This window comes from Ictidomys tridecemlineatus, chromosome 12 (assembly GCF_052094955.1).
Source record: "Ictidomys tridecemlineatus isolate mIctTri1 chromosome 12, mIctTri1.hap1, whole genome shotgun sequence".
Lineage (NCBI taxonomy): Eukaryota > Metazoa > Chordata > Mammalia > Rodentia > Sciuridae > Ictidomys > Ictidomys tridecemlineatus.
Genome location: NC_135488.1, coordinates 15,479,312 through 15,506,701, shown reverse-complemented (window position 1 = coordinate 15,506,701; position 27,390 = coordinate 15,479,312). Strand labels below are relative to the sequence as shown.

Here is a 27,390-nt window from a genome sequence, read left to right as displayed (position 1 = left end):
TAAACATAAAGAAGAGATTGACACAGTGGGGGCAGGGTAAGGAAGAGCAAATGTTGCATGTAAAAGCAAGAAAACGAGAATCTTCAGGAAAGGGAGAACATGGTAAAAAAGGAAATTTCATTATCATGCATAGCCTAGTTCTTCGTAGGACAATATTTATCTAGTCATTATGTTTTATTACAACTAGAATGGTCATATAACCAGAGTGGGAGTAACCAGGCGGGGAAATGGTGTGATGCAGAACTCAATCTGCATCCTTCAGAACAGGAAATCAATTGATAATTCCTACAATGAATAAATCAAGAAAGACTACTATAGGCATATCATTTAAGGCTATAATAACCAATCCAGAAGAAATCACTAAATAAGTTTAAAGCAATTCATACTTGGGAGTAAAAATGGAAGGGAAGGGGCTCAGAACACTCTTAGTAACAAAGTCAATAGTTTTGAATATGAAGAACCTTTTCAATACAGTTTTTTACAAACCATTTTAAAAATGATAAGGATAATATGATCATTTTTTGTCAAAATGCACATACCTGCACTCATGTAAGTACATATAAATCTGTCTGAAAAAGAACTCCAAGGCTTTTACAATAGCTATCTTTGATGAAATGAAGGGTGGCTTTTTCTTCTGGTTTATTTGTATCTTGTAATGGTTCTATGACAGATATATATTGCTTGTATGATAAGCAAAAAAATAAAATAAAATTATATAATGTATAAAATCGACACAGTGGGTAGGAAAACATTCCCAGGGATTGCATCAATATAATTTCAAATAGTCATTTTAGGGCAGGCTCCAGATACTGGTTACAGGATGAATAAATATATGTATGATGAAGGTCTAAATTTTAAAAGGATGTATGCAGAAAGGTGAGTGAATTCTTTAGCTAAGGAGATATAAATGGGATGTGCAGGGTCCAGCTCAGAGTTAGAGCACTTGCCTAGCATGCATAAGGTCCTCAGCATCACAAAAATAAAAAACTGAATAGAGATTTGCTTCTCCTCTGTGATCAATCCTCCACAACCAGAGCCTTGCAAGGTACCTGTCTTCACACTGTGCTTGTTCATGAAGGGCTGTGCAGAGACACTTGGAAAATAACGTGTTCCCTCCTAGCTGATAAGAGGATCTTCAGTCTCCAAATTTGGGACAGGGGAAGGAATTCACTTCATAATCTGAAACTTCCATGTGAATCCCACATTTTGGGATCCCACACACTTGTAGAGAAATGTCTGAATTTCTGAGTTCCCCTTAATTTTATAACATAAGTTTATATATAGAAAAAAAACTATTCAAAAGCAATGTTGTTGTTATGGTTTGGATATGAGGTATCCCCCAAAAGCTCATGTGTTAGGCACTGCAGGAAGGTTCTGAAGAGAAATGATTGGGTCCTAAGAGTTTTAACTCAATCAGTGAATTAATCCTGATGGGGCTCACTGAGTGGTAACTGGAGGCAGGTGGGGTGAGGCTGGAGGAGGTAGGACTTGGGAATGTGGCTTTGGAGTATATATTTGTATCTGAAGAGTGGAGTTTTTCTATTTCTCTGCTTTCAGATTACCATGTGAGCTGTTTCCCTCTGCCACACTCTGCCATCATGATTTTCTGCCTCACCTCAAGCCCCAAAAGTAATGGAGCGGCTGTCTATGGATTGAGATCTCTGAAACCATAAGCATCCAAATAAACTCTTCCTCCTCTACAATTTTTGTGGTTGGGTCCTTTAGCAAAATATCTGTTTCAACAGTTGGTTCTCAGCAGCAGCATTTTGAACAAATGGTATCCAAGTACATTGCACACTGTAAGACAACCAAATCAACATCCACACCACTGCATATGCAAAGGGATGAGACCATGGGTGTTCTGGACCAAAAGTCTCTTGGACTTCTGTCAATCCTTGGTTGCAACAACACAAGATGGGAGCCTTGTTATAATAAGCTTTTCAATTAAGACATGTTTTACAAAAATGTTTTAATTGAAAATATTATTTAGGCAGTGATATTTATTTTTCAATACAGATTAAGCATCCTAAAATCATAAAACCTAAATCCATCTGAAATACTTCAAAATCTTAAACTTTCAGAGTGCTGAAATGAAGCCATAGGTGGAAAATTCCATACTGTAAAACTGTAGTTTTACAAGCATCATTAAAATTATCATGTACCTTTTAACTGTATATAAGATATACATAAGGAATTTTGTGTTTAGACTTGGGTCCTATCCCCAAGCTAATACATGATGCATATTCCAATACTCCAAAAAATCTAAAAACATCCCAAATCTCAAATAGTTCCAAGTATTTCAGGCAAGGGATACTCAACCTGTATTTTTTCTTTTTTTGAGAGAGAGAGAGAGAGAGAGAGAGAGAGAGAGAGAGAGAGAGAGAGAGAGAGAGAGAGAGAGAGAGAGAATTTTTTTAATATTTATTTTTTAGTTTTTGGCAGACACAACATCTTTGTTTGTATGTGGTGCTGAGGATCCAACCCGGGCTGCACGCATACGAGGCGAGTGCGCTACCGCTTGAGCCACATCCCCAGCAACTCAACCTGTATTATTAACGTTAATTAAGTGGTACATTTACCAAATACTTTTTCATAGAAGGGAAGTACTATGCCTAATAGAAAACCTTGCCTTCTTCTAAGCCATTTGCTTCAAGCATATCTGAGCCTTGTCCCTTGCACAAAGCAGAATGCCAGTGTACCAGAACCAGAAAACTGACATGTATCTTTTTCTTGTCTCCAGGCCCCCCAGTGGGGTTAGGCTACTGACCTTAGCATGCCCTTGACATGCCCCTTGTCATATCCCTGACAGAGTCTTGATTCTGTCTCACTGCTTCTAAGCATGGGCATCCCATCTTCTGCAGTGTGACCAAAATAGTTCATACTCCTCTAGAGATCCCTGCATGGACTAGGGATCCATGTCTTTGTATCTTCTATTTGTGAAACACCTACATGTATTCATGGACTGTAGTAGAAGTATAATAAATGTTTGCTAATCGGTAGATTTTTTTTAAATCTGATTTCCACATTTTCAAGTCAATGCAACTGCTTTCAATATACTATTAACTCAATATTAACTTTTTCATACACTCGCTTTGTAACTCAGAGTTTTTGAATTCCAATCAGAAGCCTTTCTTTTTAACTAAGTTCTTTACAAGTCAAACCCTGAATTATCAAATCAGAAAACTACAGGTATGCACAAACTTTGGAGTGTATTTAGTTCAAGCGTTTCAGGTTACAGATAAGAACATAGAAACCAAAAGGACAAGTAACCTGGAAATATCACCCAGAAACTCCATGACCAAAGGGGAAGACCTACAGGGCAGAACCACTGAACGGATGAACCCTGACCTGTGCATCAGCTCACTCACCATATGTCTGGAGGTTTTCAGTGAGTTTGTCCACATCAATGTGCAATTGGCTTTCTACAAAGTTTCTTATAAATTTGTTTTTCAGCGCTTCCTAAAGGAAAATGGTAGAGCTTTAAAAAAATAATTGTATCATATCTCCTTATTGAATAACTTACTAGACTTATTCAACGTTTCATCTTATTGGAAAAAGGCAAAACAAATCCACTTAAGAGAAGTTCTAAAACATCACAATAAACAAGGAGCTAACATTTAATTAAGTCTTTACCTTGAAAAATCAAAGTAATGATTATGAAATTTTAGGGTATTATTGTAATGATATGCTAATACTGAAAATGAGAAATAAATTAATCAGTGACTTTTGGGGCAAACTTTTCTAATGGAGCTATATGGAGCTCCTTTATTTTATATATGATCTCTTCCTTCACATGACCTTTCCACAGGCTGGTTGTAAAGAAGTGATCATCCAAAACCCTGAAGAAGGGACTCTGACTTTTCCTCAGCCCTCTTTTAAGCCTATAATGTGCAAATCTTCATCTTTGGAAGAACCTTTCATTGCATCATCTGTACCACTGTCCTCCCATTATCAGTGGCTCTAACACTCTCCCATTTGTCAAAGGTTTTACTATGGAGATTTCTCCAAAATGATTGTCATCACATTAATGAAATTTTGCATCTTGATTTTGAAATTAGCATGCGTTTACTTTCATTGTACTTCTACATCCAACATCTGACAAAAAAAAAAATACTGATACACTGAGGCTGAATACCAGAATGAAAAAGTGAGATTAATGTTGGAATTTACTAGTTCTCTGGAGAATATTTATATGTTATGCACGCTTTGTTGCCCCACATAAGCTCATACTTGAGAATTTCATGTTGGAATTCTCAAATAGCATGAACTTTCTGCATTCCTCATACTTGCTTCGCTTCACAGGATGGTTCTACCTAATTACGTCTGAGGATGACAAGACTTTATTATGAAATCTGAGTGCTTGTACTTTTTTTTAAACAATCCTATCTTCTTTCTTTGGATATTAGTTATTTGCCAGATAACATACAGGGTACTTTGTTATACATTATGTCATTTAATCTCAGGGACACTCCATGCGGAAATTACTGTTGCCTTTTACTGATGGGGAAAACAGGACTGAATTATGGGCATCTCCTAAAGACACCAACACCTCCATCTAGTGGCAGAACCAAGTTTGGACTTCACTACAGACACTGGTAGCTCTCCCTGAACACGATGCCAATGCTAAAAAATAGGATAAAACTTAGGAGATTCGTTGTAAGATTAAAAAGTTCTTCAGGTGATTGGATATGTGACTTTAATTTCTGACATGGCTATGGAGTAAATGGCACTCAGCTGAACTACAGACTTCCAAAGGAGCTGCCCAGTGTTTGAGGCAGGGTTAGGTACATCTTTTTGTAATTTTGAATGTACTTTGCATTCTGTCAGCTTAGCACTTCACATAATATTGTAAGTCACTATTTGTAGTGGCAGCAGAGTCCTTATCAAAATCTAAACTATTTACTACCTGGACCATTGCAGAAAAAAAGTTTGCTGATCTATTTATTAACAACTTAATCCATGAGCAAACAAATTAAAGAAGAATAACCATACAATAATAGCTAAGGAATATGCCTGAGGCCACTTTAAAAAATGAGCATTGCAGACCTCCAACTTCAAGGAACAGAAGGAACCAAGTTCCCACTGTTGCATTCTGCATGCACCAGTTTGCCCAGACTCTGCACCTCCACAGACTGCTCCTGGACAATGACCATCATGGTAAACCCACTCCTAGGAGCCACTGGGACTTGGGACCCAGGACTCCTCTGTTGATAACCAGCCTTATCTCCACAGCTCCTTCACAGCCTTGCCCACTGTTCATTCAATTGCAGGGCTGACCAGAATACCTCCCACCTTCTCTCCAGGTTTGATTTGCATCCCTGTTGGAGATGACCTTGCCAAAAAACTTTTCCAGCTCCCTCTTTTTTAAAGAGCCATTTATCATAATAAAATTCTTGCATAGAATCTCACCTTGGCATCTGCTTCTTGGAGGACCTGGAATCACACTGCAGTATTTCCTCTGTGTCACACCTTATTTCCAAGTGCCTTACATATCCCATCTCACTTAGACCTCATAGCTACTATTATTTCCTCATTACACAAGTATGAGGCCCACAGCCCAGAGAGGTTCAGCAACCAGTACAAGATCACACAGGTGGTGGAATGCAGAGGAATTTTGTACTCAAACCAAATGATCTGGCTCTGCATTCCACAACCTGGACTACTTGTCTGCTAGGTAAAAAATAAACCAAACATGAACCAAAATGCAGACCTATTTTTTCTGGTCAGATCTAACATGAGCTAGGATTTCAAAAATTCCCTAAAATGTTACTAGGTAAACTATCTGTTTAGCTGTTAATGATGGTCGCACTCTGAAGAAGCCATTTAAAACCGTAACCCACTCATTTTGTCAACATTAGGTTGTCAATTCAGAATCTTAGAAAATGATAACAAAAAATAAATTTGTAATTGAAAAGAATGCAAACTCTTTAAAATAAATTTAATATGGAATTGGTAAATATTATTAAATTATTCTTTATTCACATAATAGCACTGTTTCGCATGAGTAGACTCTGGAAAGACACAAGAAGTTCTTACATGAATCCAATCTTATGTCAATTCTACTATTCATCTGGGAAAACCATGCCTGAGAGGACTTTGTAGAATCTTTTAGAGGGCTGCTCCAATGTCTCAGACAGACTCTAGCAGGCAGCTCTCCCAGCCTCAGTGGCTAAGGCACTCACTACTCACCTGCAGTTGGCTGAACATTTGGCCATTTCCACTTCCCTGGAAAAGACTTGATAGCTTCAGTAGTGTTTCTGATAAAATTTTTAGATTGTCCACAAAATAAAAAGTGTAATTAGCCTGTAAAATGAAGCACATTCAAATATGTCTCTTAATTAATTGCTATATTACTATGAATCTTCAGTCCTGTAGCAACTACAAGGTCAACAGGCATTTTCTTTTTTTTTTTTATTGTTGGTCATTCAAAACATTACACAGTTCTTAATACATCATATTTCACAGTTTGATTCAAGTGGGTTATGAACTCCCAACTTTACCCCGTATACAGATTGCTGTATCACATCAGTTACCCTTCCATTGATTGACATATTGCCTTTCTAGTGTCTGATGTATTCTGCTGTCTGTCCTATTCTCTACTATCCCCCCCTCCCCTCCCCTCCCCTCCCCTCCCCTTTTCTCTCTCTACCCCTTCTACTGTAAATCATTTCTTCCATTTGTATTATCTTGTCTTACCCCTCCTTTCCTCTTATATATCATTTTGTATAACCCTGAGGATCGCCTTCCATTTCAATGTGATTTCCCTTCTCACTCCCTTTCCCTCCCACCTCTCATCCCTGTTTAATGTAAATCTTCTTCTCAAGCTCTTCGTCCCTACCCTGTCCTTGTTTACTCCCCTTATATCAAAGGGGTCATTTGGTATTTGTTTTTAACGATTGACTAGCTTCACTTAGCATAATCTGCTCTAATGCCATCCATTTCCCTCCAAATTCTATGATTTTATCATTTTTTAAAGTTGGTTATGATCTACATACTGTGGGATCGGGCCCCAAATTCCTCAACAGACACCCATAGCGAAAGAGTTAACAACTAGAATCAACAAATGGGACTTACTCAAACTAAAAAGTTTTTTCTCAGCAAAAGAAACAATAAGAGAGATAAACAGGCAGCCTACATCCTGGGAACAAATCTTTAATCCACACACTTCAGATAGAGCCCTAATAACCAGAATATACAAAGAACTCAAAAAATTAGACAATAAGATAACAAATAACCCAATCAATAAATGGGCCAAGGATCTGAACAGACACTTCTCAGAGGAGGACATACAATCAATCAACAAGTACATGAAAAAATGCTCACCATCTCTAGCAGTCAGAGAAATGCAAATCAAAACTACCCTAAGATACCATCTCACTCCAGTAAGATTGGCAGCCATTAGGAAGTCAAACAACAATAAGTGCTGGAGAGGATGCGGGGAAAAGGGTACTCTTGTTCATTGCTGGTGGGACTGCAAATTGGTGAAGCCAATTTGGAAAGCAGTATGGAGATTTCTTGGAAAGCTGGGAACGGAACCACCATTTGACACAGCTATTCCCCTTCTCAGTCTATTCCCCAAAGACCCAATAAGAGCATGCTACAGGGACACTGCTACATCGATGTTCATAGCAGCACAATTCACGATAACAAGATTGTGGAACCAACCTAGATGCCCTTCAATAGATGAATGGATAAAAAAAATGTGGCATTTATACTCAACAGGCATTTTATACCACCTCTCCTTGGCTCTTCCCATCTCTTACTTCCTGCCTGTTCAGCATTCTGTCTCTAGTAGTAGACCATCTTTTAGGTACAGCATACAGCCCCAGTACATACTGACCAAATAAAACAACGGTTGTCCACATTTCCTCCTGCAAAATATGTTCTCAACTAAGATCAACTTATTTGTTTTATGGTATCTGACACTGAGGAAGATAGAGTAAAACTAGTGCACATATTGCTTTATTGTTATTGGTTGAGCACATTGGTGTAAGACGTTTGTAAAATAAGTTGGCATCATAAAAACATGCACAGTCACAGATCCATAAAAGAATTCACGTCTTTTTCTCTCAAGATAAAAATATTATATCCTAACAAAATAATTTGAATACAATATAAAATTATAACTAGGAAAATGTCAACTGTAATATTATTATATTTAATAATAGTCTGAAAATAGTGTCAATGTCAAACACACACTCATAGAGGAGGGTTTGAGAGTCCACCACTATCTCCTGAAGGTCATTAGGAGAATCTTCCGGTGGCTAAGAGCTGAAGAGCAGCCACTATAACAAACAGAGGAAAACTTTAAGTCAACTTTAGCCTTCTAGAAAAATAGAAGTGAGAACTGTTGTAAATATTAAGATTAATTAGCATTTCATTTTCATTTGGCACATACATAACAAATGCTCAGTAAACTTCAGCTATGCTAGTCAAAACACATGCAGGCACACAGGGGTTGAATATTGTTATTAATGCAACCAACTTACAAGATTTACAAATAATCTAAAAACAGGGAATACACAGACATGTGCTCCAACACATATGTATGAATATCTATACATATATACCAAGTTATTACAACTTAAATAATTTGAAATATCCAAATTTATCATATAAATATATACACCCCCCCAAACACACACCCTTACTTTTCTAATGCACAAGAAAATTTCACTAAAACAAATAATATGATAGGTAATAATATATAAATATATAAATAATATATAAATATATAATTAATATAATAGGTAACAAATAAATCTCTAACATGTCAAACATGTAAAATATTTAAATAAATTATTTAAATGTCAAACATGTAAATTATTTAAGCATATATCATGAAATTAAAATTATTGAAATGCATACAATTTTGAAATTAACAAATTGAAATTTTAAAACACTATAAATAATGAATTTCAAGAAGTTATTTAGGAAAAATATATACAAAATAATGATATTGGCTATCAAAATATATTGGATATAACCAAAATTCTGATTCACTTATGTTTGTTAAAATTGAAAAGTGAAAGGTAGACTCCTATAGTGCAAGAATTAAAACCAAGAATCAATAAATGGGATGGATTCAAACTAAAAAGTTTATTCTCAGCAAAAGAAACAATCTGTAAAGTGAACAGAGAGCCTACATCCTGGGAGCAAATCTTTACCCCTCACACATCAGATAGAGCACTAATCTCTAGGGTATATAAAGAACTCAAGAAGCTAGCACCAATAAAACAAATAACCCAATCAGTAAATGGGCCAAGGACCTGAACAGACACTTCTCAGAAGAGGATATAAAATCAGTCAACAAACATATGAAAAAATGCTCATCATCTCTAGCAATCAGAGAAATGCAAATCAAAACTACTCTAAGATATCATCTTACTCCAGTCAGAATGGCAGCCATTATGAAAACAAACAACAATAAGTGTTGGTGAGGATGTGGGGAAAAAGGTACACTTATACATTGCTGGGATTGCAAATGGGTGCAGCCAATATGGAAAGCAGTAGGGAGATTCCTTGGAAATCTGGGAATGGAACCACCATTTGACTCAGCTATCCCTCTCCTCAGTCTACACCCAAAGGACTTTAAAAAAGCATACTATAGGGACACAGCCACATTCATGTTTATAGCAGCACAATTCACAATAGCCAAACTATGGAGCCAACCTAGATACCCTTCAGTGGATAAAGGATAAAAAAAAATGTGGCATATATACACAATGGAATTTTACTCAGTAATAAAAGAGAATAAAATCATGGCATTTGCAGGTAAATGGATGGCATTGGAGAAGATAATACTAAGTGAAGTTAGCCAATCTCAAAAAAACAAATGCCCAATGTTTTCTCTGATATAAAGAGGCTGACTCATAGTGGGGTAGGGAAGGGGAGTATGGGAGGAATGGATGAATTCTAGATGGGGCAGAGAGGTGGGAGGGAAAGGGAGGGGACAGGGGATTAGCAAGGATGGTGGAATGTGATGGACATCATTATCCAAAGTACATTTACAAAGACACAAATTATGTGTCAACATTCTTTATATATAAACAGAGATATGAAAAACTGTGGTATATATGTGTAATAAGAATTGTAATGGAAAAAAAGTACATGTATAAAGACATGAATTGGCATGAACATACTTTATATATAAAGATATGAAAAACTGTGGTCTATTTGTGTAATAAGAATTGTAATGCATTCCACAGCCATGTATTTTAAAAAATAAAATCAATTAAATAAAAAAAATCAAGGAAAAGATAAAAGTCTCTAAAATTAAAAGTTTATGTTTATTAAAAAAGTGAAAGGTAATCAAAAAAGCATTAATTTAAAATATCAATAAAATAATAGTACAGGAAATGTAAGAAAAGAAGAAAGAAGCAATTAGTCAAGATAAATTTAAAAAATAAATTACTTTAAGAAGAAGATAAACATTAAGTGCATGAGATATTTCTCTCAATAAATAACACAATATCTCAGGAAAGTTGAATTTTCAATTATTTAGTATTTGCTGAAATCTTAGGATACATCTAAATCATTCAACATAAAATAATATTGATTAATGAGCTATTAATATTAATTTTTCAAAATATTTTAAAGCATTAAAATTTAAATAATTAACAGTTAATGTTAGAAAACAAAGATAACAGATGTGAGAAAAGACTTAAAACATACAGATTGATAATCATATTTTTTAAATCTCAGTGAAATGTGTTTTAAGATTAAAATGACAAATTACTAATAAGCTATAGAAAATCCTCCTCATACACAAACAATATATGGTGATGGTGTCAACTGAACAGGTCTGGAAACAATGACCCATCTGGTGAGTCTCTGTACCCACAAGAATGTGACTTTCAAATGCCTGTGCCTTCAGAAGAAATTAGAACCTGTTGGGATATGGCCAATTCCAGATCAACAAGAGCTTGGGGTTGTACCAGACAGCAAGACGGCCATAAAAGACCATTCAAGTCATGTTAGGAAATCTAGGAAGAGGTCTTGCCGGACAAGATACAGTGAACTCCTTCCTGCTCTCATCTCTAAGTACTCCATACACCTTGGAAGCAATGGAAGAGACCTCCACAGCGCTCTAAAGAAGAAAGAGGACAGCATCCCACTCACTGACCTCAGGATGGGAGAAGCAACATAGCGAGAGGGAGTCATGAGCTCCATCCAAGAGAATTTGCCCCAGACCCTGCATTTCCCAACCAACAACCCAGCAACAGAGGGCAGGCCAACCAGGCTCATTCTTCCCTGACTGGATTGGAGTCTTACAAAAAACAGGAGGTCAGCCCCATAAGATCAATGAAAGGGTGAGTGGGGACATCCACTAATGACAGGTAGCCAGGAAATGATTCTATTTCCCCCAGGGAGGGGAAGGGAATGCTAAGGTGGACCAGTACAGAGCTCCTGACACAACAAGTCCCAGCCCCCAACACTGAGCAGCCTGAGGCATCAGCAAAGGTTATTGTGCCATAAATGGCAGAGCCTAGAATCATTCCCTGCCCCTACTGCAGGAGGACTCCTCACAGCACAAAGACCTGGCCTGCTAAGTCCTCTCCTTCTCTGACCTCCCAACACTCCAGTCCTCCATGTGGAGGCATATAGAGTCAGGGCTGGAGAAAATCTATCTGTCCCTCAGGGAGTAATGGGAGCTCTCGAAGTAACACATAAATCAAATAGACCAAACAGCACCATGGAAACTACGAAAATTAAACCATTATTAGAGCAACAGTCTACAAGTAGGCTAAGACCTGTGTATTAAACTAAGTATGATAACTGCAAATATAAAAGGTTATTTCATAAGGCACAAAGTATTCTAATATAATAGCCAAAATGCCCAGGTCATGGGGCTGCAGTTATAGCTCAGTGGTAGAGCACTTGTCTAGCATGTGTGAGGCACTGGGTTTGATACTCAACACCATACAAAAATAAATAAATAAAATAAAGATATTGTGTCAATCTACAACTAAAAAAATAAAAATAAAAAATTTTAAAAATGCCCAGGTCATAATTAACAATCACCCAGCATTCAAAAAATTAGACTATATATATATATATATATATATATATATATATATATATGCAATCAATTTACACCATTATTAAAATAAATCAGACACTGTAATGATCTAGCTAGTATTATTATAAAATAGCCATAGTAAAAATGTTTTGACAATTACAAATCACTTTAAAAAAATGAAATAGTAGAAAAATCTCACTAAAGAAAAAGAAGTCATAAAAGAACTACATGGATACTAAAGGCCTAGAAAAAAATGCAACAGTAATAAAAACCAATAGCATTGTCTCATAACAAGAGAGGAGATGACAAGATAGAATCAATGAACTTGAGGAATAATCAACATACTTCACCCAACCTGAGCAATAGCGAGAAAACGGATTGATAAAAAATGTGAGTTTCAGGGACCTGTAGGACAATAACAAGATTCAATGTTGGTATCACTGGAGTCTCAGGAGCAAAAGAAAAACAGAATGGGCTAAGAAAGAGTATTAGAGGAAACAATGAGTGAAAAACTTCCTAGAGTTTGTGGGATATAAACCCCTATGACTATAGAATGAACTGAGAGAAATCTACACCATGCCACACCACAATTAAACTTCTAAACACTGAAGACAAAAAAAAATCCTTAAAGCCAACAGAGAAAAATGGCATGCTACCTATAGGGAACTTAATGTGATGGTTAGCAGGTAAGTCATCTGACATCAAGGAGGCCAAAGGAAATGAGCTGGTATTTTTTCATGCTGTAAGAAAATAATTTTTAATTACAAATTCTGTGTTTAGTATAGATATTTTTATGCAATGAAGGGGAAATAAAAACATTCTCAGATGAAGGAAAACTAATAAATATTGAAATGTTTTCTCAAACAAAAAGGAAATGTGGAACATAATTTTAGACCAAAGGAAAAATAACTGAAAAAATAGAAATTTGGGTAAGTATTAGTATTCTATTCCTCATAAGTTTTAAAAATTCTTTTGAATGGTTGAAAAATCATGACACTTTTGAGAGTGGACAATTAAAGATGGTCCCCAAATTGCCAGAATTTGACACAATTTTTTTTTTTACTTTAGGATGAGGTAAAAGTGACACACTTTTGGAGAAACTATAGTTCAAACTTTGAATTTTGATCTTTTCCCAGGTGAGCAACATAGGATCCTCTCCCATGATGCTGAGCCCAGTAGTGAACCACAGCTCCCAGTTACAAGGACAAACAACTAATTCCCTACAGTGTCCTAATTTGCTAAGCTGTGATGTTCACTAGGTTAGGTATATTTCCTGCATTTCCAATTGAGAATATTTCTAATTTACAAAGGGGGCTTTATTGGAGCATCACCCCATCGTAAGTCAGGGAGCTTCTGTGTACTGAAATATGAAAAAAGTAAGGTGTCCTAGTGGAAATAAGGTTCTCACACTTGAGTCATAGTGGTAAAATGTCAATACCAATAGACTGTGAAAAGTCACACCTGTACTGCAATATGCAGAACCTCCTCTACGAATGTACTGCAAAGAGATGCACCTAAAAACCACTATAAATAAACCATTTTGTGGAATTGGGAATCCCAGGAAAGATTCAAATAATCCACAGAAAGGGCATGGACAGAGAAATAGAGGACACAATGGCCAAAATCTGGAGCAACTCAGATGCCATATAATGTGCAAATGGTTAAACTGTAGCCAAGCACAATGGTGCATGCCTGTAATCACAGCAGCTAAGGAAGCTGAAGCAGGAGGCTCCTGAGTTCAAAGACAGCCTCAGCAATTTAGCAAGGCTCTAAGCAACTCGGTGAGATGCTGTCTCTAAATAAAATATAAGAAAGAGCTTGGGGATGTAGCTCAATGGTTAAGCACCTTGGATTCAATCCTTGGTACCAAAAAAAAAACTGTTAAATTGTGGCCCAAATATTATTATGGAATATTATAAAAAATAAATGAATCGCTAATATCTGTACAATATACATCTCTAGAAAATTCTGCTAAGTGAAAAAAATCAACTCCTAACAGTTACATATCATTTCATTCCATCTATATGACAATCTAGAAATGATGAAATACAGAACAGACTAGTGGTTTCCAGGGTCCAGGAACCAGAAGAAGAGTGCTATAGGGACAAAGGAGGCACAGCCATAAAAAGATGACATGAGAGGCCCTGTGATGACAGCTGTTCTGCCTGAGTTCTGGTGGTGGATACACAAACCTACATGAGTGATGAGATTTCAGTAAAACTCAATGCTCATAGGCATACACACACATATATACATACACACACACACACACACACACACACACACAAGTGAAACTAGGGGACTCTGGGATCAGTGAGTTTACCAATGTCAGAACCCTTGTTGTGATACTGCACTATAGTTTTGTGAGATGTTACCATTATGATGAAATTCAATGAAGGGCACTTGGGGTATTTCTTACAAGTGCATGTAACCTCAATAACCTCAAGATAAAAAGTCAATTTCCTAAAGGATATATAAGCCTAACTGAAGAGGTGCCCACTGACCACAGATGGGATAATTTGAGCATCAAAGATAAAGATAAATAAAAACTGAAAATCATCAAATATAAATATTTGAATTAACATTATTTTTAATTGATTACCTTCACAAGATGACTGAAAACTGATAAAGATCAGAGTTCTAAGTCCCACTTGAAAATGGTTCATGATTCTCAGATATCGCATGATTAAAGTCTTATACTTCTTTTCATCTCACTAGGAGATCCAATGACTTGAACTCTCTTCTCATCTATACACCACTTCCTGACTGCTAATTTGAGAAAATGGCTGTTTTCCCTCTTACTTGCAGTTATTTTGTTGTTATAATTGTTTAAAATATAGAGGGAAAAATTTTAAAACATTACTGAGTCAAAACATGAGATATCAGTTTTGCTTTTATTTTTTCTGTTGCAGCCATTATTTTCTTATTATCTCACCCACTTCCCTCTCAGACCTTTTGCTTATTGTTCAAAGGGAAATTGGGCAGAAGAATTTTAGGATTTGGAAAAAGCTATTCAAAGTAAAAAAAAAAAAGAAACGAAAAAGTTTCCTTCTTACTTTTCCAGAATCAGTAAGAGCAAAACCCAGGGAAGAAGCATCTCTTATTACCACTCAACCCCCTTCAGACTAGAAAAGCGCACTTCTTTACTATCTTGGATGCATGGATGGATGGGTGAGTGGATGAATAGGAGGAAAAGAAACAGGCTGCTCCGTGGTTCCAGAAACAAAGCAGCCTGTACCTTGACTATTGAACACAGAAAATATGGCTGGGTGGAACACCTAGAGGAAACATGGCCAGCACACCAGGATGCCAGTGCTCAATTCTGTCCTCAATCCAAGACACAAATGCAAAACAAGAGGAGATAATAAGGTAGAGACGTTCTGGGATCTTATCATGTACACCTTTTCCATACCCTATACTAAATTCCAAGCATTTAAAGGGGTTAGTGAGGATGCTGTCTCCCTTCCTACTCTTTTCCCCAGGAACTTAGTTCCAAACACAGAGGAAACACTGCTGTTGGCTCCTCAGGTGTCTCCCTGAGGTTATGCACACATATTAAAAATAAGTGCAGACACTGTATTGTTTTTCTTCATTCAGACTACCCACATTCTTATGCATCTTGCCCAAACTTCATTTAGCAGTAAGTTTTGTTGATTAATCTATATCTAATTCATTTTAGGGAGGTACTGGGGTTTTAACCCAGGGGTGCTTTACCACTGAGCTATAATCCTAGTTCTTTTCTATTTTTTTTTTTTTTTATTTTGAGACAATGTCTCATTAAGTTGCTTAGAGTCTTGATAAATTGCCAAGATTGTCATTGAACTTGCAATTCTCCTGCCTCAGCCTCCTGGGTCACTGAGATTAGAGGTGTGTAGCATTGAGCCCAGCCTAACTCATTTTTTAACAAGTTGCTTAGTTTTTACTTTATGTATGTAGCAAAATTTAACCAATTCCCTACTGTAGTTCCCATCCCTAGAGCTTACAAATTATGACACTATATATTCTTACTTTTATGTGTGAATTATATTAATTAACTAATTAATTTATTAGCCTTACATGTCTTTGTAATACTGATATAAATAATCCCCAAATGGTCTCAAAGACATCAAACCAATATACTTCCACCAGCCAAATACCATCAACCAACAAAATATGTCCAACCTGAGGCCTTTCCCACTTTGATATGACATCCTATTTGAGTGTAGCTCATTTTTAAGATTCACCTTTATCTTTCTGTAGTAAGATTGATCAAACTTTTCATTTGTTTGAAAGTCATCTTGGAGTGTTTTCTTTGAACCACACGTTTATATTCTTCGCTCGTTTTCAAGTATACTATTTCATTGATTTAAATATTGTAAAATAAAACCCTATTCCCAAGTGTACATAATCTATGGCCAAGCAGCTCAGAGGAGAAGACAAAAGCATAAGAAGCCTAGTAACCCACCTAGAGAGTCTTGGAGAAGACAATGCAAACCTGAGCCACCAACCCCCTCCAACCACCTCCTCTCCTATGACTATGTCTTAATTTCCCTCTCTTTGTACACAGAGAGTTGAAAAAATTAAGAGTTAGAAAAATCACTAACAATAACCTTCCTGTTTTCTCCTTCAGTAGAGAACAAATGACCCAGAAAACTCCAAGAAGGGTCAGAGCCCAAGGCATGTTTGAGTCCTGACTCAGCCACGGACTGGTCACAAGACCTTGACAAAGGGTCTCAGCGATCCAGACTTCAAGTGCCTTATTTGTGAAGTGGATATGGCAGCAGTGCCTGTCTCTCCCAGTGGTACACAGGGCTGCTGGTTTGCTTGGTGGCCTCCAGCTCATGGCCATGAACATTAATTGCTGGAACTGGATCTGGAGGCCAGAAACGTGGAAGTTCACAGAGGTGCAAGGTCTATAAAAGAGCCATGTCTTGTCCGCCTCAAGAACCAGATGCTGTGTTTTCTCACAGAACAAGTACATCCACAGGACTCCCCATACTGGTTTCTCAGAGAACAGCTGTTTCACAGGGTTATCATTTCAAACAACTCTATTAATAAAATGTAATTACATCTACTCTGGCAACATTCCTGAATTTCAATAAAATCATCCGTGTTGAACATTTTCTTTCACTTGAGAGCCTCACTCCAGACTGAACCACTGAAAACTTGCTTTGAGACCACTGATTTGATGCCTGAAGTCAGAAAGCAGATTGCTATGAATTCCATTCCCTTAGCAGGGCTCCCTGGGGATGACCTCAACCTGCCTGGAAGACTGGTGGTCTCACAAGTCTCCTTCACACCCCTCTCTGTACAGGTAAAGAATCCCCAGTGCAGAACCTGTGCACCTCCAACCTTAGGCTGGCTCTATTTATAGACTGCAGTCCCGGACAGCTTCTGCTTGGCTAACATTTTTCATCTTTGATAAGTGTCCAAGACAAGCACTTTCATTTCTATTCAAGTTACTTAATCACCAGGCTTTATGTCCATTTAGTGATAAAAATAGAAAAAGCCTTGTATCAATCTTTAATCTTTGTGACTTTGCTCTCATCCTCCCAGAGAGGTAGCTCTGAAGACAGTTAGAGGTCTAAGGATGGGTGAAATGTCACACATTGCTACGCAAATGAATTTTAAAAAAAGGTTGTCAGTGCCTGTAATTAGCTAACCAGTATCCCAGACTGATGATGGTAAAAGCAGCTTTACTGTATAAGGTCCTTATTGCTTGACAACTAACATCATAAATGTGGCCAATAAAAAGAACCCTGGGCACAGAATCTACCAAACTGCGATTTGAAGCATGCACTTTCATTTACTAACTAATAAACTTGGAAAAGCAAACCTCCACAATCCTATTTTTCTAATCTGTAAAATCAGTCCAAGAATGACTATCCAACCTGGTTCTTATAAGAAATAAATGAGATTTCATTCAGAACAGTGTCCACTATGGTTCCTCAAACCGTGCAGAAGTAAACAGTGATTCTATCTATGTTTGAGGCAATAAAATTGTTAATATTAGAGCCCCAGAACCACAAGCAAATGTATCTCCCATTTTCCCCCTTCTCTCATTCTAGATTCAAACAAAATACACCACAACAAAGAGATGAAACTGAAAGTCAACCTTTCCCCCATTACAACCTGACATCCCAATCCCAAAGCTTGAAAGGAACTTCTTCCATGAGAAATGGTCTTCCTCACCTGCACTGTCATGCAGATGCTATCTCCTTCCCACCCAAATCAGTTACTCTTAGAGTAGAAAGTGAATTTTATCCACAGGTGAATCCCCACTTAGAGGAAAAAAAACTGATGTATAGCCGAACATAAACCACTGACTATGACATCAAAAAGAACTGGACTCAGGTGCCATTTCTGCCACCTACTGGGAGAACTTGACAAGGTTACTTAACCTAAAACTCAGTTTTCTCCCTGCAAATGAATAGACAAACTCTAGATAGGGCAGAGGGGTAGGAGGAGAAGGGAAGGGGCATGAGATAACTAATGATTGTGGAATGTGATGATCATTATCCAAAGTACAAGTATGAAGACACGAATTGGTATGAATACACTATGTATACAACCAGAGGTATGAAAAATTGTGCTCTATATGTGTAATGAATTATAATGCATTCTGCTGTCATATATAAATTTTTAAAAATGAGGGTGACAACTGCTAATCCCCATAGTAAATTGAAGGCACACATGAGGTTTCTAGTGAGTGTGGGCTCTTAACCATGTATTAGATAATTTTCCCCCAATATCTCTCCTTCTGTATCTACTGAATATATTTTAATAAGTTAAAAATTACATTTAAGAATTGATGGGCTTACTAGTCAATAGTCTCATTTCTTAAAAAATAAAGTTATGACTTATTACTGGCTGTGCCACTTGTCAATTTATCTTCTTGCAATTTGCAACATACCCTTTCTTGCCCATTCTACAATAATGGAGCTGCACCCTTTCATCTTTCTCCTTGGGCAGATAGCACAACATTAAGCTTTGCCAGTATATGACACTGGAGGGATAATGGAGGAAGGATTTTCTCTTCTTGATTTGAGTGTGCTACTTCTGACAGGCTCCTTACTGGGCAAGTCCCTGGCATCCATTTTTTTCTGCTTCTGGGTACCTGCTGTGGGCACAGCCAGCAACAGATAACATCTTCAGACACAACAGATAACATGTTGAGGGCCGCAAATCAAGTCAAGATGGCGCCTGGCAGTTTGCCAGGAGGAGTGGTTTGTGAGGCAACTGACACCAAGCCATTAAGATGGTGGAGATTCCTTATTGGCTGATTGCCCTATCTGGATGAAGCTAACTGAGTCAAGCTGTGTGTAATCAGTTAGGAATATATACCTCTGCTGTTCCGTAATAAAGCAGTTCCCATTTCAACCTTCAAGTTGCTTGTCACCTCCCAGTTACTTTGCCCAGCCAGACTACAGCAATAACATCTTAGGGAATGTGGCTAGTGCAGCATGTTCCCATGAATGACTTCCCCAGGCACGTCATTGTGAACCTTCCAGAGTTGGAAAGTCTAGATATCTGTCACAATATTCTGTCACTTCGGATTGAAAATTCTCAGGTGCTTCAGTGACTTATCCCACCATCCAGAGGGCCATCATTGTACTATCTCCAGTGAAGTATGGATCTCAATCCAGAATGGAGAAGCCATTTCCAATTGTGATCCTTCCTTGAGTGTTCTGGGTTCATCCTGGGATGAGAGCTCTCCCTTTATCTGCGATTACTGCATTCCTTGGCATCCTCTTTATTATTATAACAATCTCATTACTCCATTATCTTTTTATAGTAATAATCATTTATAATAAACTTGGCCTGTTTTCTCTTTTTCTGCTTAGATCCTGAGTGATACACTGGATAATAACAAAATGGACACTGTGCTCAGAAAACATCAAAAATGCAGACGCCATGAAATAACTTAAGAAGAAAAGGTTAAAAAAATCTTAACTACGTCAAGATCACTTAAAGTATCAAAAAATAAAGTTTTAAACACAGGCATTTTATAAAAGAACAAAGTAACAGAAGTGGGAAGCCACAGGAGTTAATCCTGGGAAGGTTGATGTCTTGATGCCCTCTGAAAGGTAAAGCTCTGCACAAGAGTCATAGGTTGGCTACAATCCTGCGGTGGGGCAGAGGACAGGGGGCCACATGGTTCTCACCCTTTGACTCATGTATCCAGTACAAAGTTCAATTTGCAGAAAGTAATAGACTACAGGAAGAGCTAGAAATCAAACATCATTGACCAGCTTCCTTGCTACCAGCTGCAAGCCATTGTTAGGCTGCAGAAATCTGCTCAGGCACAAATTAGTAGACCCCACAGGGACAGGTATGTCAAATGTCTGCATCAGTAACTTCAGAGCAAACTATTGTCAGAATAAAAAAGTCATTCTTGGTTTTCTGACACAGTAGTTCTCTAGTGACCAAAAGGAAAAGGAAGTAACACTTAGCTCTATTTCTAGGGAAACATTTTAATTAAGAGAGCAACTTGAGCAACCATTTCTGCTCTAATAGGGAAGGAGACAAAAACCTTCATACTTCAATGCCATTTAACAAGATCTTCATTACAACCATTTGCACCACTGCACTGTGCTGGCTCTGCAGGTGATACAAGTGGATGAGACTGGACACAACTCTGGTGAGTTCAAGGGATTCAAATCTAGGATTTCCTTTTACAGATGGACGAGTCCTCCTTAGAGAAGCAATAAGCCTGAGGTCACATACCAGAGTTAGGAATGGTAGGACCAAAATCTAGCTTTCCCAACAGACACATTTCTAATCGTGACATCATGCTTCCTAGTGCTGCCCATGATCTTACAGATTTCCTGCAAAAATGACGACTTTGTAATGGAGAGAATTACATTAATTAAGACTAAGTAACAAACACAGACATGCATCACATAACTAACAGGACCCATTCTGAGAACTTTCATCATCAGACTGTCATGTTGTGCAAAAAACACAGAGTGTTCTGACTGAAACCTAGCTGAGGGAGGCCTGTCAAGGCATGGTCAACACAAGATGGGTGAAGCTGCTGCAGATGTAGCACGGCAGGCTGTTTTACAGTATACTTCTTTTTCCCCACAAGGGAAAAGAGTACACTCTAAAATAACAATTAAAGCTCTAGCATACTAAATACATAAATCAATGTCATTTATTATTATTATCAAGTATGATGTAATGCACAGTTGTTTGTTCTGTATTTTTATAAAATTAGCAACACAATAGGTTTTTTTCGTACCAGCATCACCACAAACATATAAATAATAAATAACAGGTCACACTGTGACTTTATGACTGCTATGTCATCATGAGACCCATAGGAACTGTTCAGCTCCACTATAATAGACCACCATAAATGTGACCCATCATTGACTGAAATGTTCAGATGTGGTGTATGATGGCATTTAATATTACCCATCACTCCAACAGTATAGATCATATGACACAAGTGACAAAGCAGCAACTCTCTGCCTGCTCTGTGGGACTTGAGACCATGTAAACTAGAATGAATTTTCATAAAACTAATTCATCCTGGGTACAATGCTGTCTGCTCAGTTGCCCCATGATCTGCAACCATATAGAATAAGTAAAAAGGTCTACACTTTTATCCCTACCTGTAAAATCCAACAAATTATTAAGCAAGAACCAGTGAAATCTTTGCTTATTCTTTCAAAATTCTCATTATCCTCAGAACACACAAGGAAAGTACATCTTCTCACCACAACTCTTCCTAGGCCCCACTTGCTGAGAAGAGTCACTCCATACTTCTACTACATTGACGGTATCTCTTGTTGAATTGTTTCTTCAGCTATTTCCTTCTATTTCCCATTGCAAGACAAGACCTTCCAAAGCAGACACATCATGCTTTGTTGTATGGAAAAAATATAGCACAGTATGTGACATTGTAGAAATATATTGCTATTATAATGATGTTAACATGGAATAGTATATTATGTAATCATAAAGAAGAAATTCATGGGCTCTTCCACTGAACCACATCCCCAGCCCTTTTTATTTTTTTTATTTTGAGACAGGATCTGGCTAAGTTGCTTAGAGCCTTGCTAAGTGGTTGAAGCTGGCTTTGAACTTTCCATCTTCCTGCCTTAGCCTACAGAGTTGCTGAGATTACAGGTGTGCACCACCACACTCAGCAATCTCTGTTTTTTAATTGGTAACTATAGCTCATTGAGTGTATTGTGATATGGATAAATTGGGATGTTTCTGTTATTTTTTATATTCTATTCTATTCTTAAGACTTTTTTCCCACCTGTTTTTAGGATTTGTTGATGTTTCCTTCTTTTTAAATTTTTTTCAGTGCATTTTTCCTTTTTTTCTTTTCTTTTCTTTTTTTTTTTTTTTTGGTGTGGATATCATGTCCTCTATATCTACTGTTTTAGTGATTGCCCTAAAAATATTCTCTAAATACTTGAGCTTAAAAAATCTAAATTGAATATTTTAACCCCCTTCCTGAAAAATACTCTCTATACTTACATAGTATTGCCCAATATTTTGTGTTCCTTTTTAAAATCTCCACAAATTAAACATCATCATAATTAATTTTTTTTACAGACAATGTTCACTTAGGTTTACTTACATAATTACCATTTTCTGGGCTCTCCAAACCTTTGCATGGTTTTTTATTGATTTTTTAAAAAAAATAAATGACAGAAGAATGCATTACAATTCTTATTATACGTATACAGCACAATTTTTCATATCTCTGGTTGTACATAAAGTATGTTGACACCAATTCGTAGCTTCATATATGTACTTTGGATAATGATGTCTATCTATCACATTTCACCATCCTTGCTAGTCCCCTGCCGCTCCCTTTCCCTCCCACCCCTCTGCCCTATCTAGAATTCATCCATTCCTCCCATACTCCCCCTCCCTACCCTACTATGAGTTAGCCTCCTTATATCAGAGAAAACATTTGGCATTTGTTTTTTTGGGATTGGCTAACTTCACTTAGCATTATTTTCTCTAATGCCATCCATTTACCTGTAAATGCCATGATTTTGTTCTTTCATTGCTGAGTAAAATTTCATTGTGTATATATGCCACATTTTTTTTTTATCCATTCATCCACTGAAAGGCATCTAGGTTGGCTCCATAGTTTAGCTATTGTGAATTGTGCTGCTATAAACATTGATATGGCTGAGTCCCTGTAGTATGCTGATTTTAAGTCCTTTGGATATAGTCCGAGGAGAGAGATAGCTGGGCCAAATGGTGCTTCCATTCCCAGATCTTATTTCATAATCCAAAGGACCTTGGGACAAGTATGCTGTGCTAATTTTATTGACAATTAATCTAAGAATAAGAGAATTGTACCATTTTCCACATCTTGACCCTGGGGAAAACGGCAATTTCTCTTTAGACCCTCTCCTCAACCAGCCATCAGCTTCACCCCAGGAGAAGCCTCCATCAATTCCTGGCCTGATTACCGTGGTCTGAGTAGGTATGCATCTGCTGGACTTAAGGCCTAAGATTTGAGACTTTAGATCTGGCACTTTAGCTTAACTTTTTTGTAGTTGCTTGTTTTGGGTATGTCTGTCATGAGCCCGTCATGTTAAGTGTGTTTCCAGGGGTTAGAGTTAACTTAGAATTGTTTGCTTTAGATTGATTATGTCTATTGCAGTACCTAGCGTTAAGGATTCCCATTTTCTTGATTAAGAACCTATAGAGTGAAATTGTATTGAGTGATTTGTGTGAATAAAGCACTGAAAAGGGAAAATAAAAGAAATTCATAGGCTTTTTAAAATTTGATATAGTTGATATAGAGTCATTCTCTGAAATTCCTAAACTATCTAGGACCCTGATAAATTTAATATACTAAAAGAATTACATAAAATTGGCTCCATCCCTGGCCTGAGCATCTCTCCCTAGCACAGACATGGAATAACGGTTGGGGGCAGAGTTCTCTTGACAGCAGGGATAACTCATGTTCATAACCTATTATCTAAATAATTGCCATTCCATTATGAGAGTCTAGACGTTTGCAAATACTCTTTCAAAATACTCTTTCAAAACCATATTTCCAAGATTAAAAAAAAGTTGTAAATAACATTCAGCATATGCAAAGATAAATGTAGTTCCTGGGGTAAGTAGTAAGGACAGAAAGCTTCCAAGTAACTTAACTGTAACCTCATATAGCGCTATGAAAACTACAGACACTATAATTTCTAGTGACTTGTAGGACAGAAACAGGAAACTTGTAAAAGTGAATTTGATCAAAAATGACTTATGATCATATGATCACATGGCACTTTTAAGTATTTAAATTGTTAATGCTATTTGAAGCATAGAAATTGACAGAACTGGTATCTCCTTTTCTGTGTGTGACAGTAAGATCAAGTCATTCCCAAGTCCTTGGTAAAATGTCCCCTTTTGAGGTACCTACAGGCTCACAAGCCACATGAGACAAGAAAAGACCCTAGGAAAAGATCATTAGAAAAGAAACCAGACAAGGAAAAAAACCCAGACACAATTGTTGAAGAAGAAATTGCAAATATTGATAATAATATATTCTGTGATAAACAGATTCAAGAAGTTAAAAATATAAAGGAGGGAAAGCAAGCAGAACCTCCCAAACAGAAACTCCTGATGGGGAAACTCTTTTGGCCACTTCATCTCATCTTATTCTCCACAGGGTCATATATAGCCTCATGCTGAGTTGGAAAACATCACTTACAAATGTTAACGAATACACCAGTTTGTATGTGCTATGTCTGCCTTTCTCAAGTACCAAATGCATGGACCCAAACAGATTAGCTTTTGTTCTCTGCATGTTCCTGGAACTGTTCCCCTCTGCCTAACCTGAAACTGCCCTCCTTTCTCATCTTGCTTGACTTGTTTTGTTGTTGTTGCTTGTTTTGCGTTTTGTTTTGGTTTGGTTTTGGTACCTGGGATTAAACTCTGGAAAGTTTAACCACAGAGCCCCATCCCCAGCCTCTTTTATTTCATTTGGAGACAGGGTCTTGCTAAATTGCTTAGGGATCCATAAGTTGCTGAGGCTGCTTTGAACTCACAATCCTCTTGTCTCAGCCTCCGGCACTACTGGAATTACAGATGTGTGCCACCGTGCCCATCTGTCCTTGACTTTTAATATTAAAGTTCTATGAGTTCAGTACATTCATGATTCTAAATAATATTCCCTGCCTCCAAAGTATCCTCTAAAAGATGGACTCAATAATCCACATCTCACAACCGGAGTAACAGAAACAAACAAACAAAAAAACCTCATGCCAAAATAAATAGTAATCAACATAAGAAAATTGTATATAATCCAGTGTAATAATTATGTAATAATTATGTTTGACATATTTAAAGATTTCTTCCTGGTAGGACCGATGTATGGTAAATGAGATTCCCATTCATTTTAACTTACCTTTTGAATGACCTTATTAATCTCTGAAGTATTGGGTGTATACAGTATTTTTCCATGTAATATAGGCTTTAGGAAAGACCACACCAATGCACCATTTGGAGACTGGAGAATTTGTTGGTAAAGGCTCAAGCAAAATGGTGCTGTCACAATTAAGAGAAAAAATTAAAATGTTACATAACACAGATGGCCAGGTTAAGGGAAACATATTTACAATTCCACAATACCTTCTTTTCAACGAATGAAACAACTCTGAGCTTGAGAACAACTCTGAAAATGAGGATTAGTGAAGACAACAAAAATTATTAAAATGAATAGCCCTAATGTGTGCCCATACTAATTAATTACCCTAGTAATTTGACAGCTGTCCAAATTATCCATCAGCTAAGGAACATACTAACCTACTGCCTCTGAGAACAGTACATTTGACTCCTCTTCCTCTGTCTGCAAACTTACATATTCCCATATTCCCAGTTCTACCAGTACTCTGTCTTTAGTTACAATCTAGGCATAAGATACATAAAGACAAATTGTGGATGTGTAGGACAATTCTTACACAAGCCGTTGGATGGCTGCCTTATGTATTCTCCTGTTTTCCCATGAAGACAGAACCTATGAATGTGACAGATTGGGAAGTAAACCAGGAATATTTTTTAACTCTCACCTTTTCAAACTAAGTGATCCATAGAGTGATGGTACAGACACTTGAAAATGAAAATGGCAATTATTTTTTTAAATGAGTTTTTAATCAAGAAAATTCTCATTTCAATAGTCACAATATTGAGACCTAAATTCACTTTTTCTTATGGAGTCAGCTTTACAAGTTGCTCCTGGATTTTCTTTCATGCATCTATGCAGACCTATCAAACTTGGCGCTTTTGATACATTAAATCATTTTATTTTCACTCAAATACTTAATTCCTCATGGTGGTTCTCATTATTTTTGTGAGGCTGGATGACTGCAATTAAAAGTTCACTTAAATTAATTGTCTAAATCAATAGGTAATTCATCACAACAATTAGTAATCAAATATTATAAGGTTTTAAACTAACAATAAGTAAATTAATAACTAGTTCTTTTACCCACAAATAGAACACTTAAAATTGAAATTTATCTTAGCTTTAATATTATGATTCATAATATCAAGGTTTAAAGAGTACTGCTGTAAGATCCTATTCAGTGTTAATTTCACCTTTCCAACTTCACTTGAACAGAAAAAAATTATTTTTATTCCAAATACAATAACATTAATAAAATAATATCCTAAAATATAAATTAAGAGCATGACTACATACCCCTTTTTAAAGCATTAACTATGGAGGTTGCTCTATATTTTATCAACTTACTCTTTTGCATTGCAAGCAAAAATATGTGGTAGCAATTTATATGTTAGAAAAGACATGATCGTTTTATGTGTAGAACAAGAATAGACATAATCTTTTTATGTGCAGAACAAGGATTTTGAAACCAGGAAACCTGCCATCTGCCATCTGTGAGCTAAGTGAATTTAAGCAAGTCATTTAATGTTTTTAGATTTTCCAGCATGTCTTCTGAAGAATGAGAGTACTGGTGTTATCCAACAGTTCCTGTGACAATTATCTCAAATAAAGTATAAAAGGATCAACACAGAATGATCCTCAATGTTGTTAGCTAATGACTAGATGGCTGGCTGGATGGATGGATGGATGGATGATGGATGGATGGGTGGATGGATGGATGGATGGATGGATGGATGGATGGATGGGCAGAAAGACAGTTGAATTAGAGGGACAATCACCCTCAATATCCCAAGCACAAAACAGATGAAAAAATGAGTATTAGTGAAGACAACAAAAATTATTAAAATGAATAGCCCTAATGTGTGCCCATACTAATTAATTACCCTGGTAATTTGACAGCTGTCCAAATTATCCATCAGCTAAGGAACATACTAGCCTCTGCCTCTGAGGACAATATACTTGACTCTTCTTCCTCTATCTGCAAACTTACATAATCCCA

General features: G+C 36.9%; 1 protein-coding gene across 1 annotated transcript in view; it reads right to left on the bottom strand.

Moving 5' to 3' along the window:
- Positions 1-27,390, bottom strand: part of LOC144369513 (ATP-binding cassette sub-family A member 13-like) — a 340,834-nt gene that overhangs the window by 282,905 nt on the left and 30,539 nt on the right. The window contains exons 10-12 of the mRNA XM_078029787.1: positions 25,395-25,534; positions 6,190-6,303; positions 3,369-3,459 (exon numbers count right to left, since the gene is read on the bottom strand). Coding sequence (XP_077885913.1) covers positions 3,369-3,459; positions 6,190-6,303; positions 25,395-25,534 — 345 coding nt within the window. The remainder of the gene's footprint in view (positions 1-3,368; positions 3,460-6,189; positions 6,304-25,394; positions 25,535-27,390) is intronic.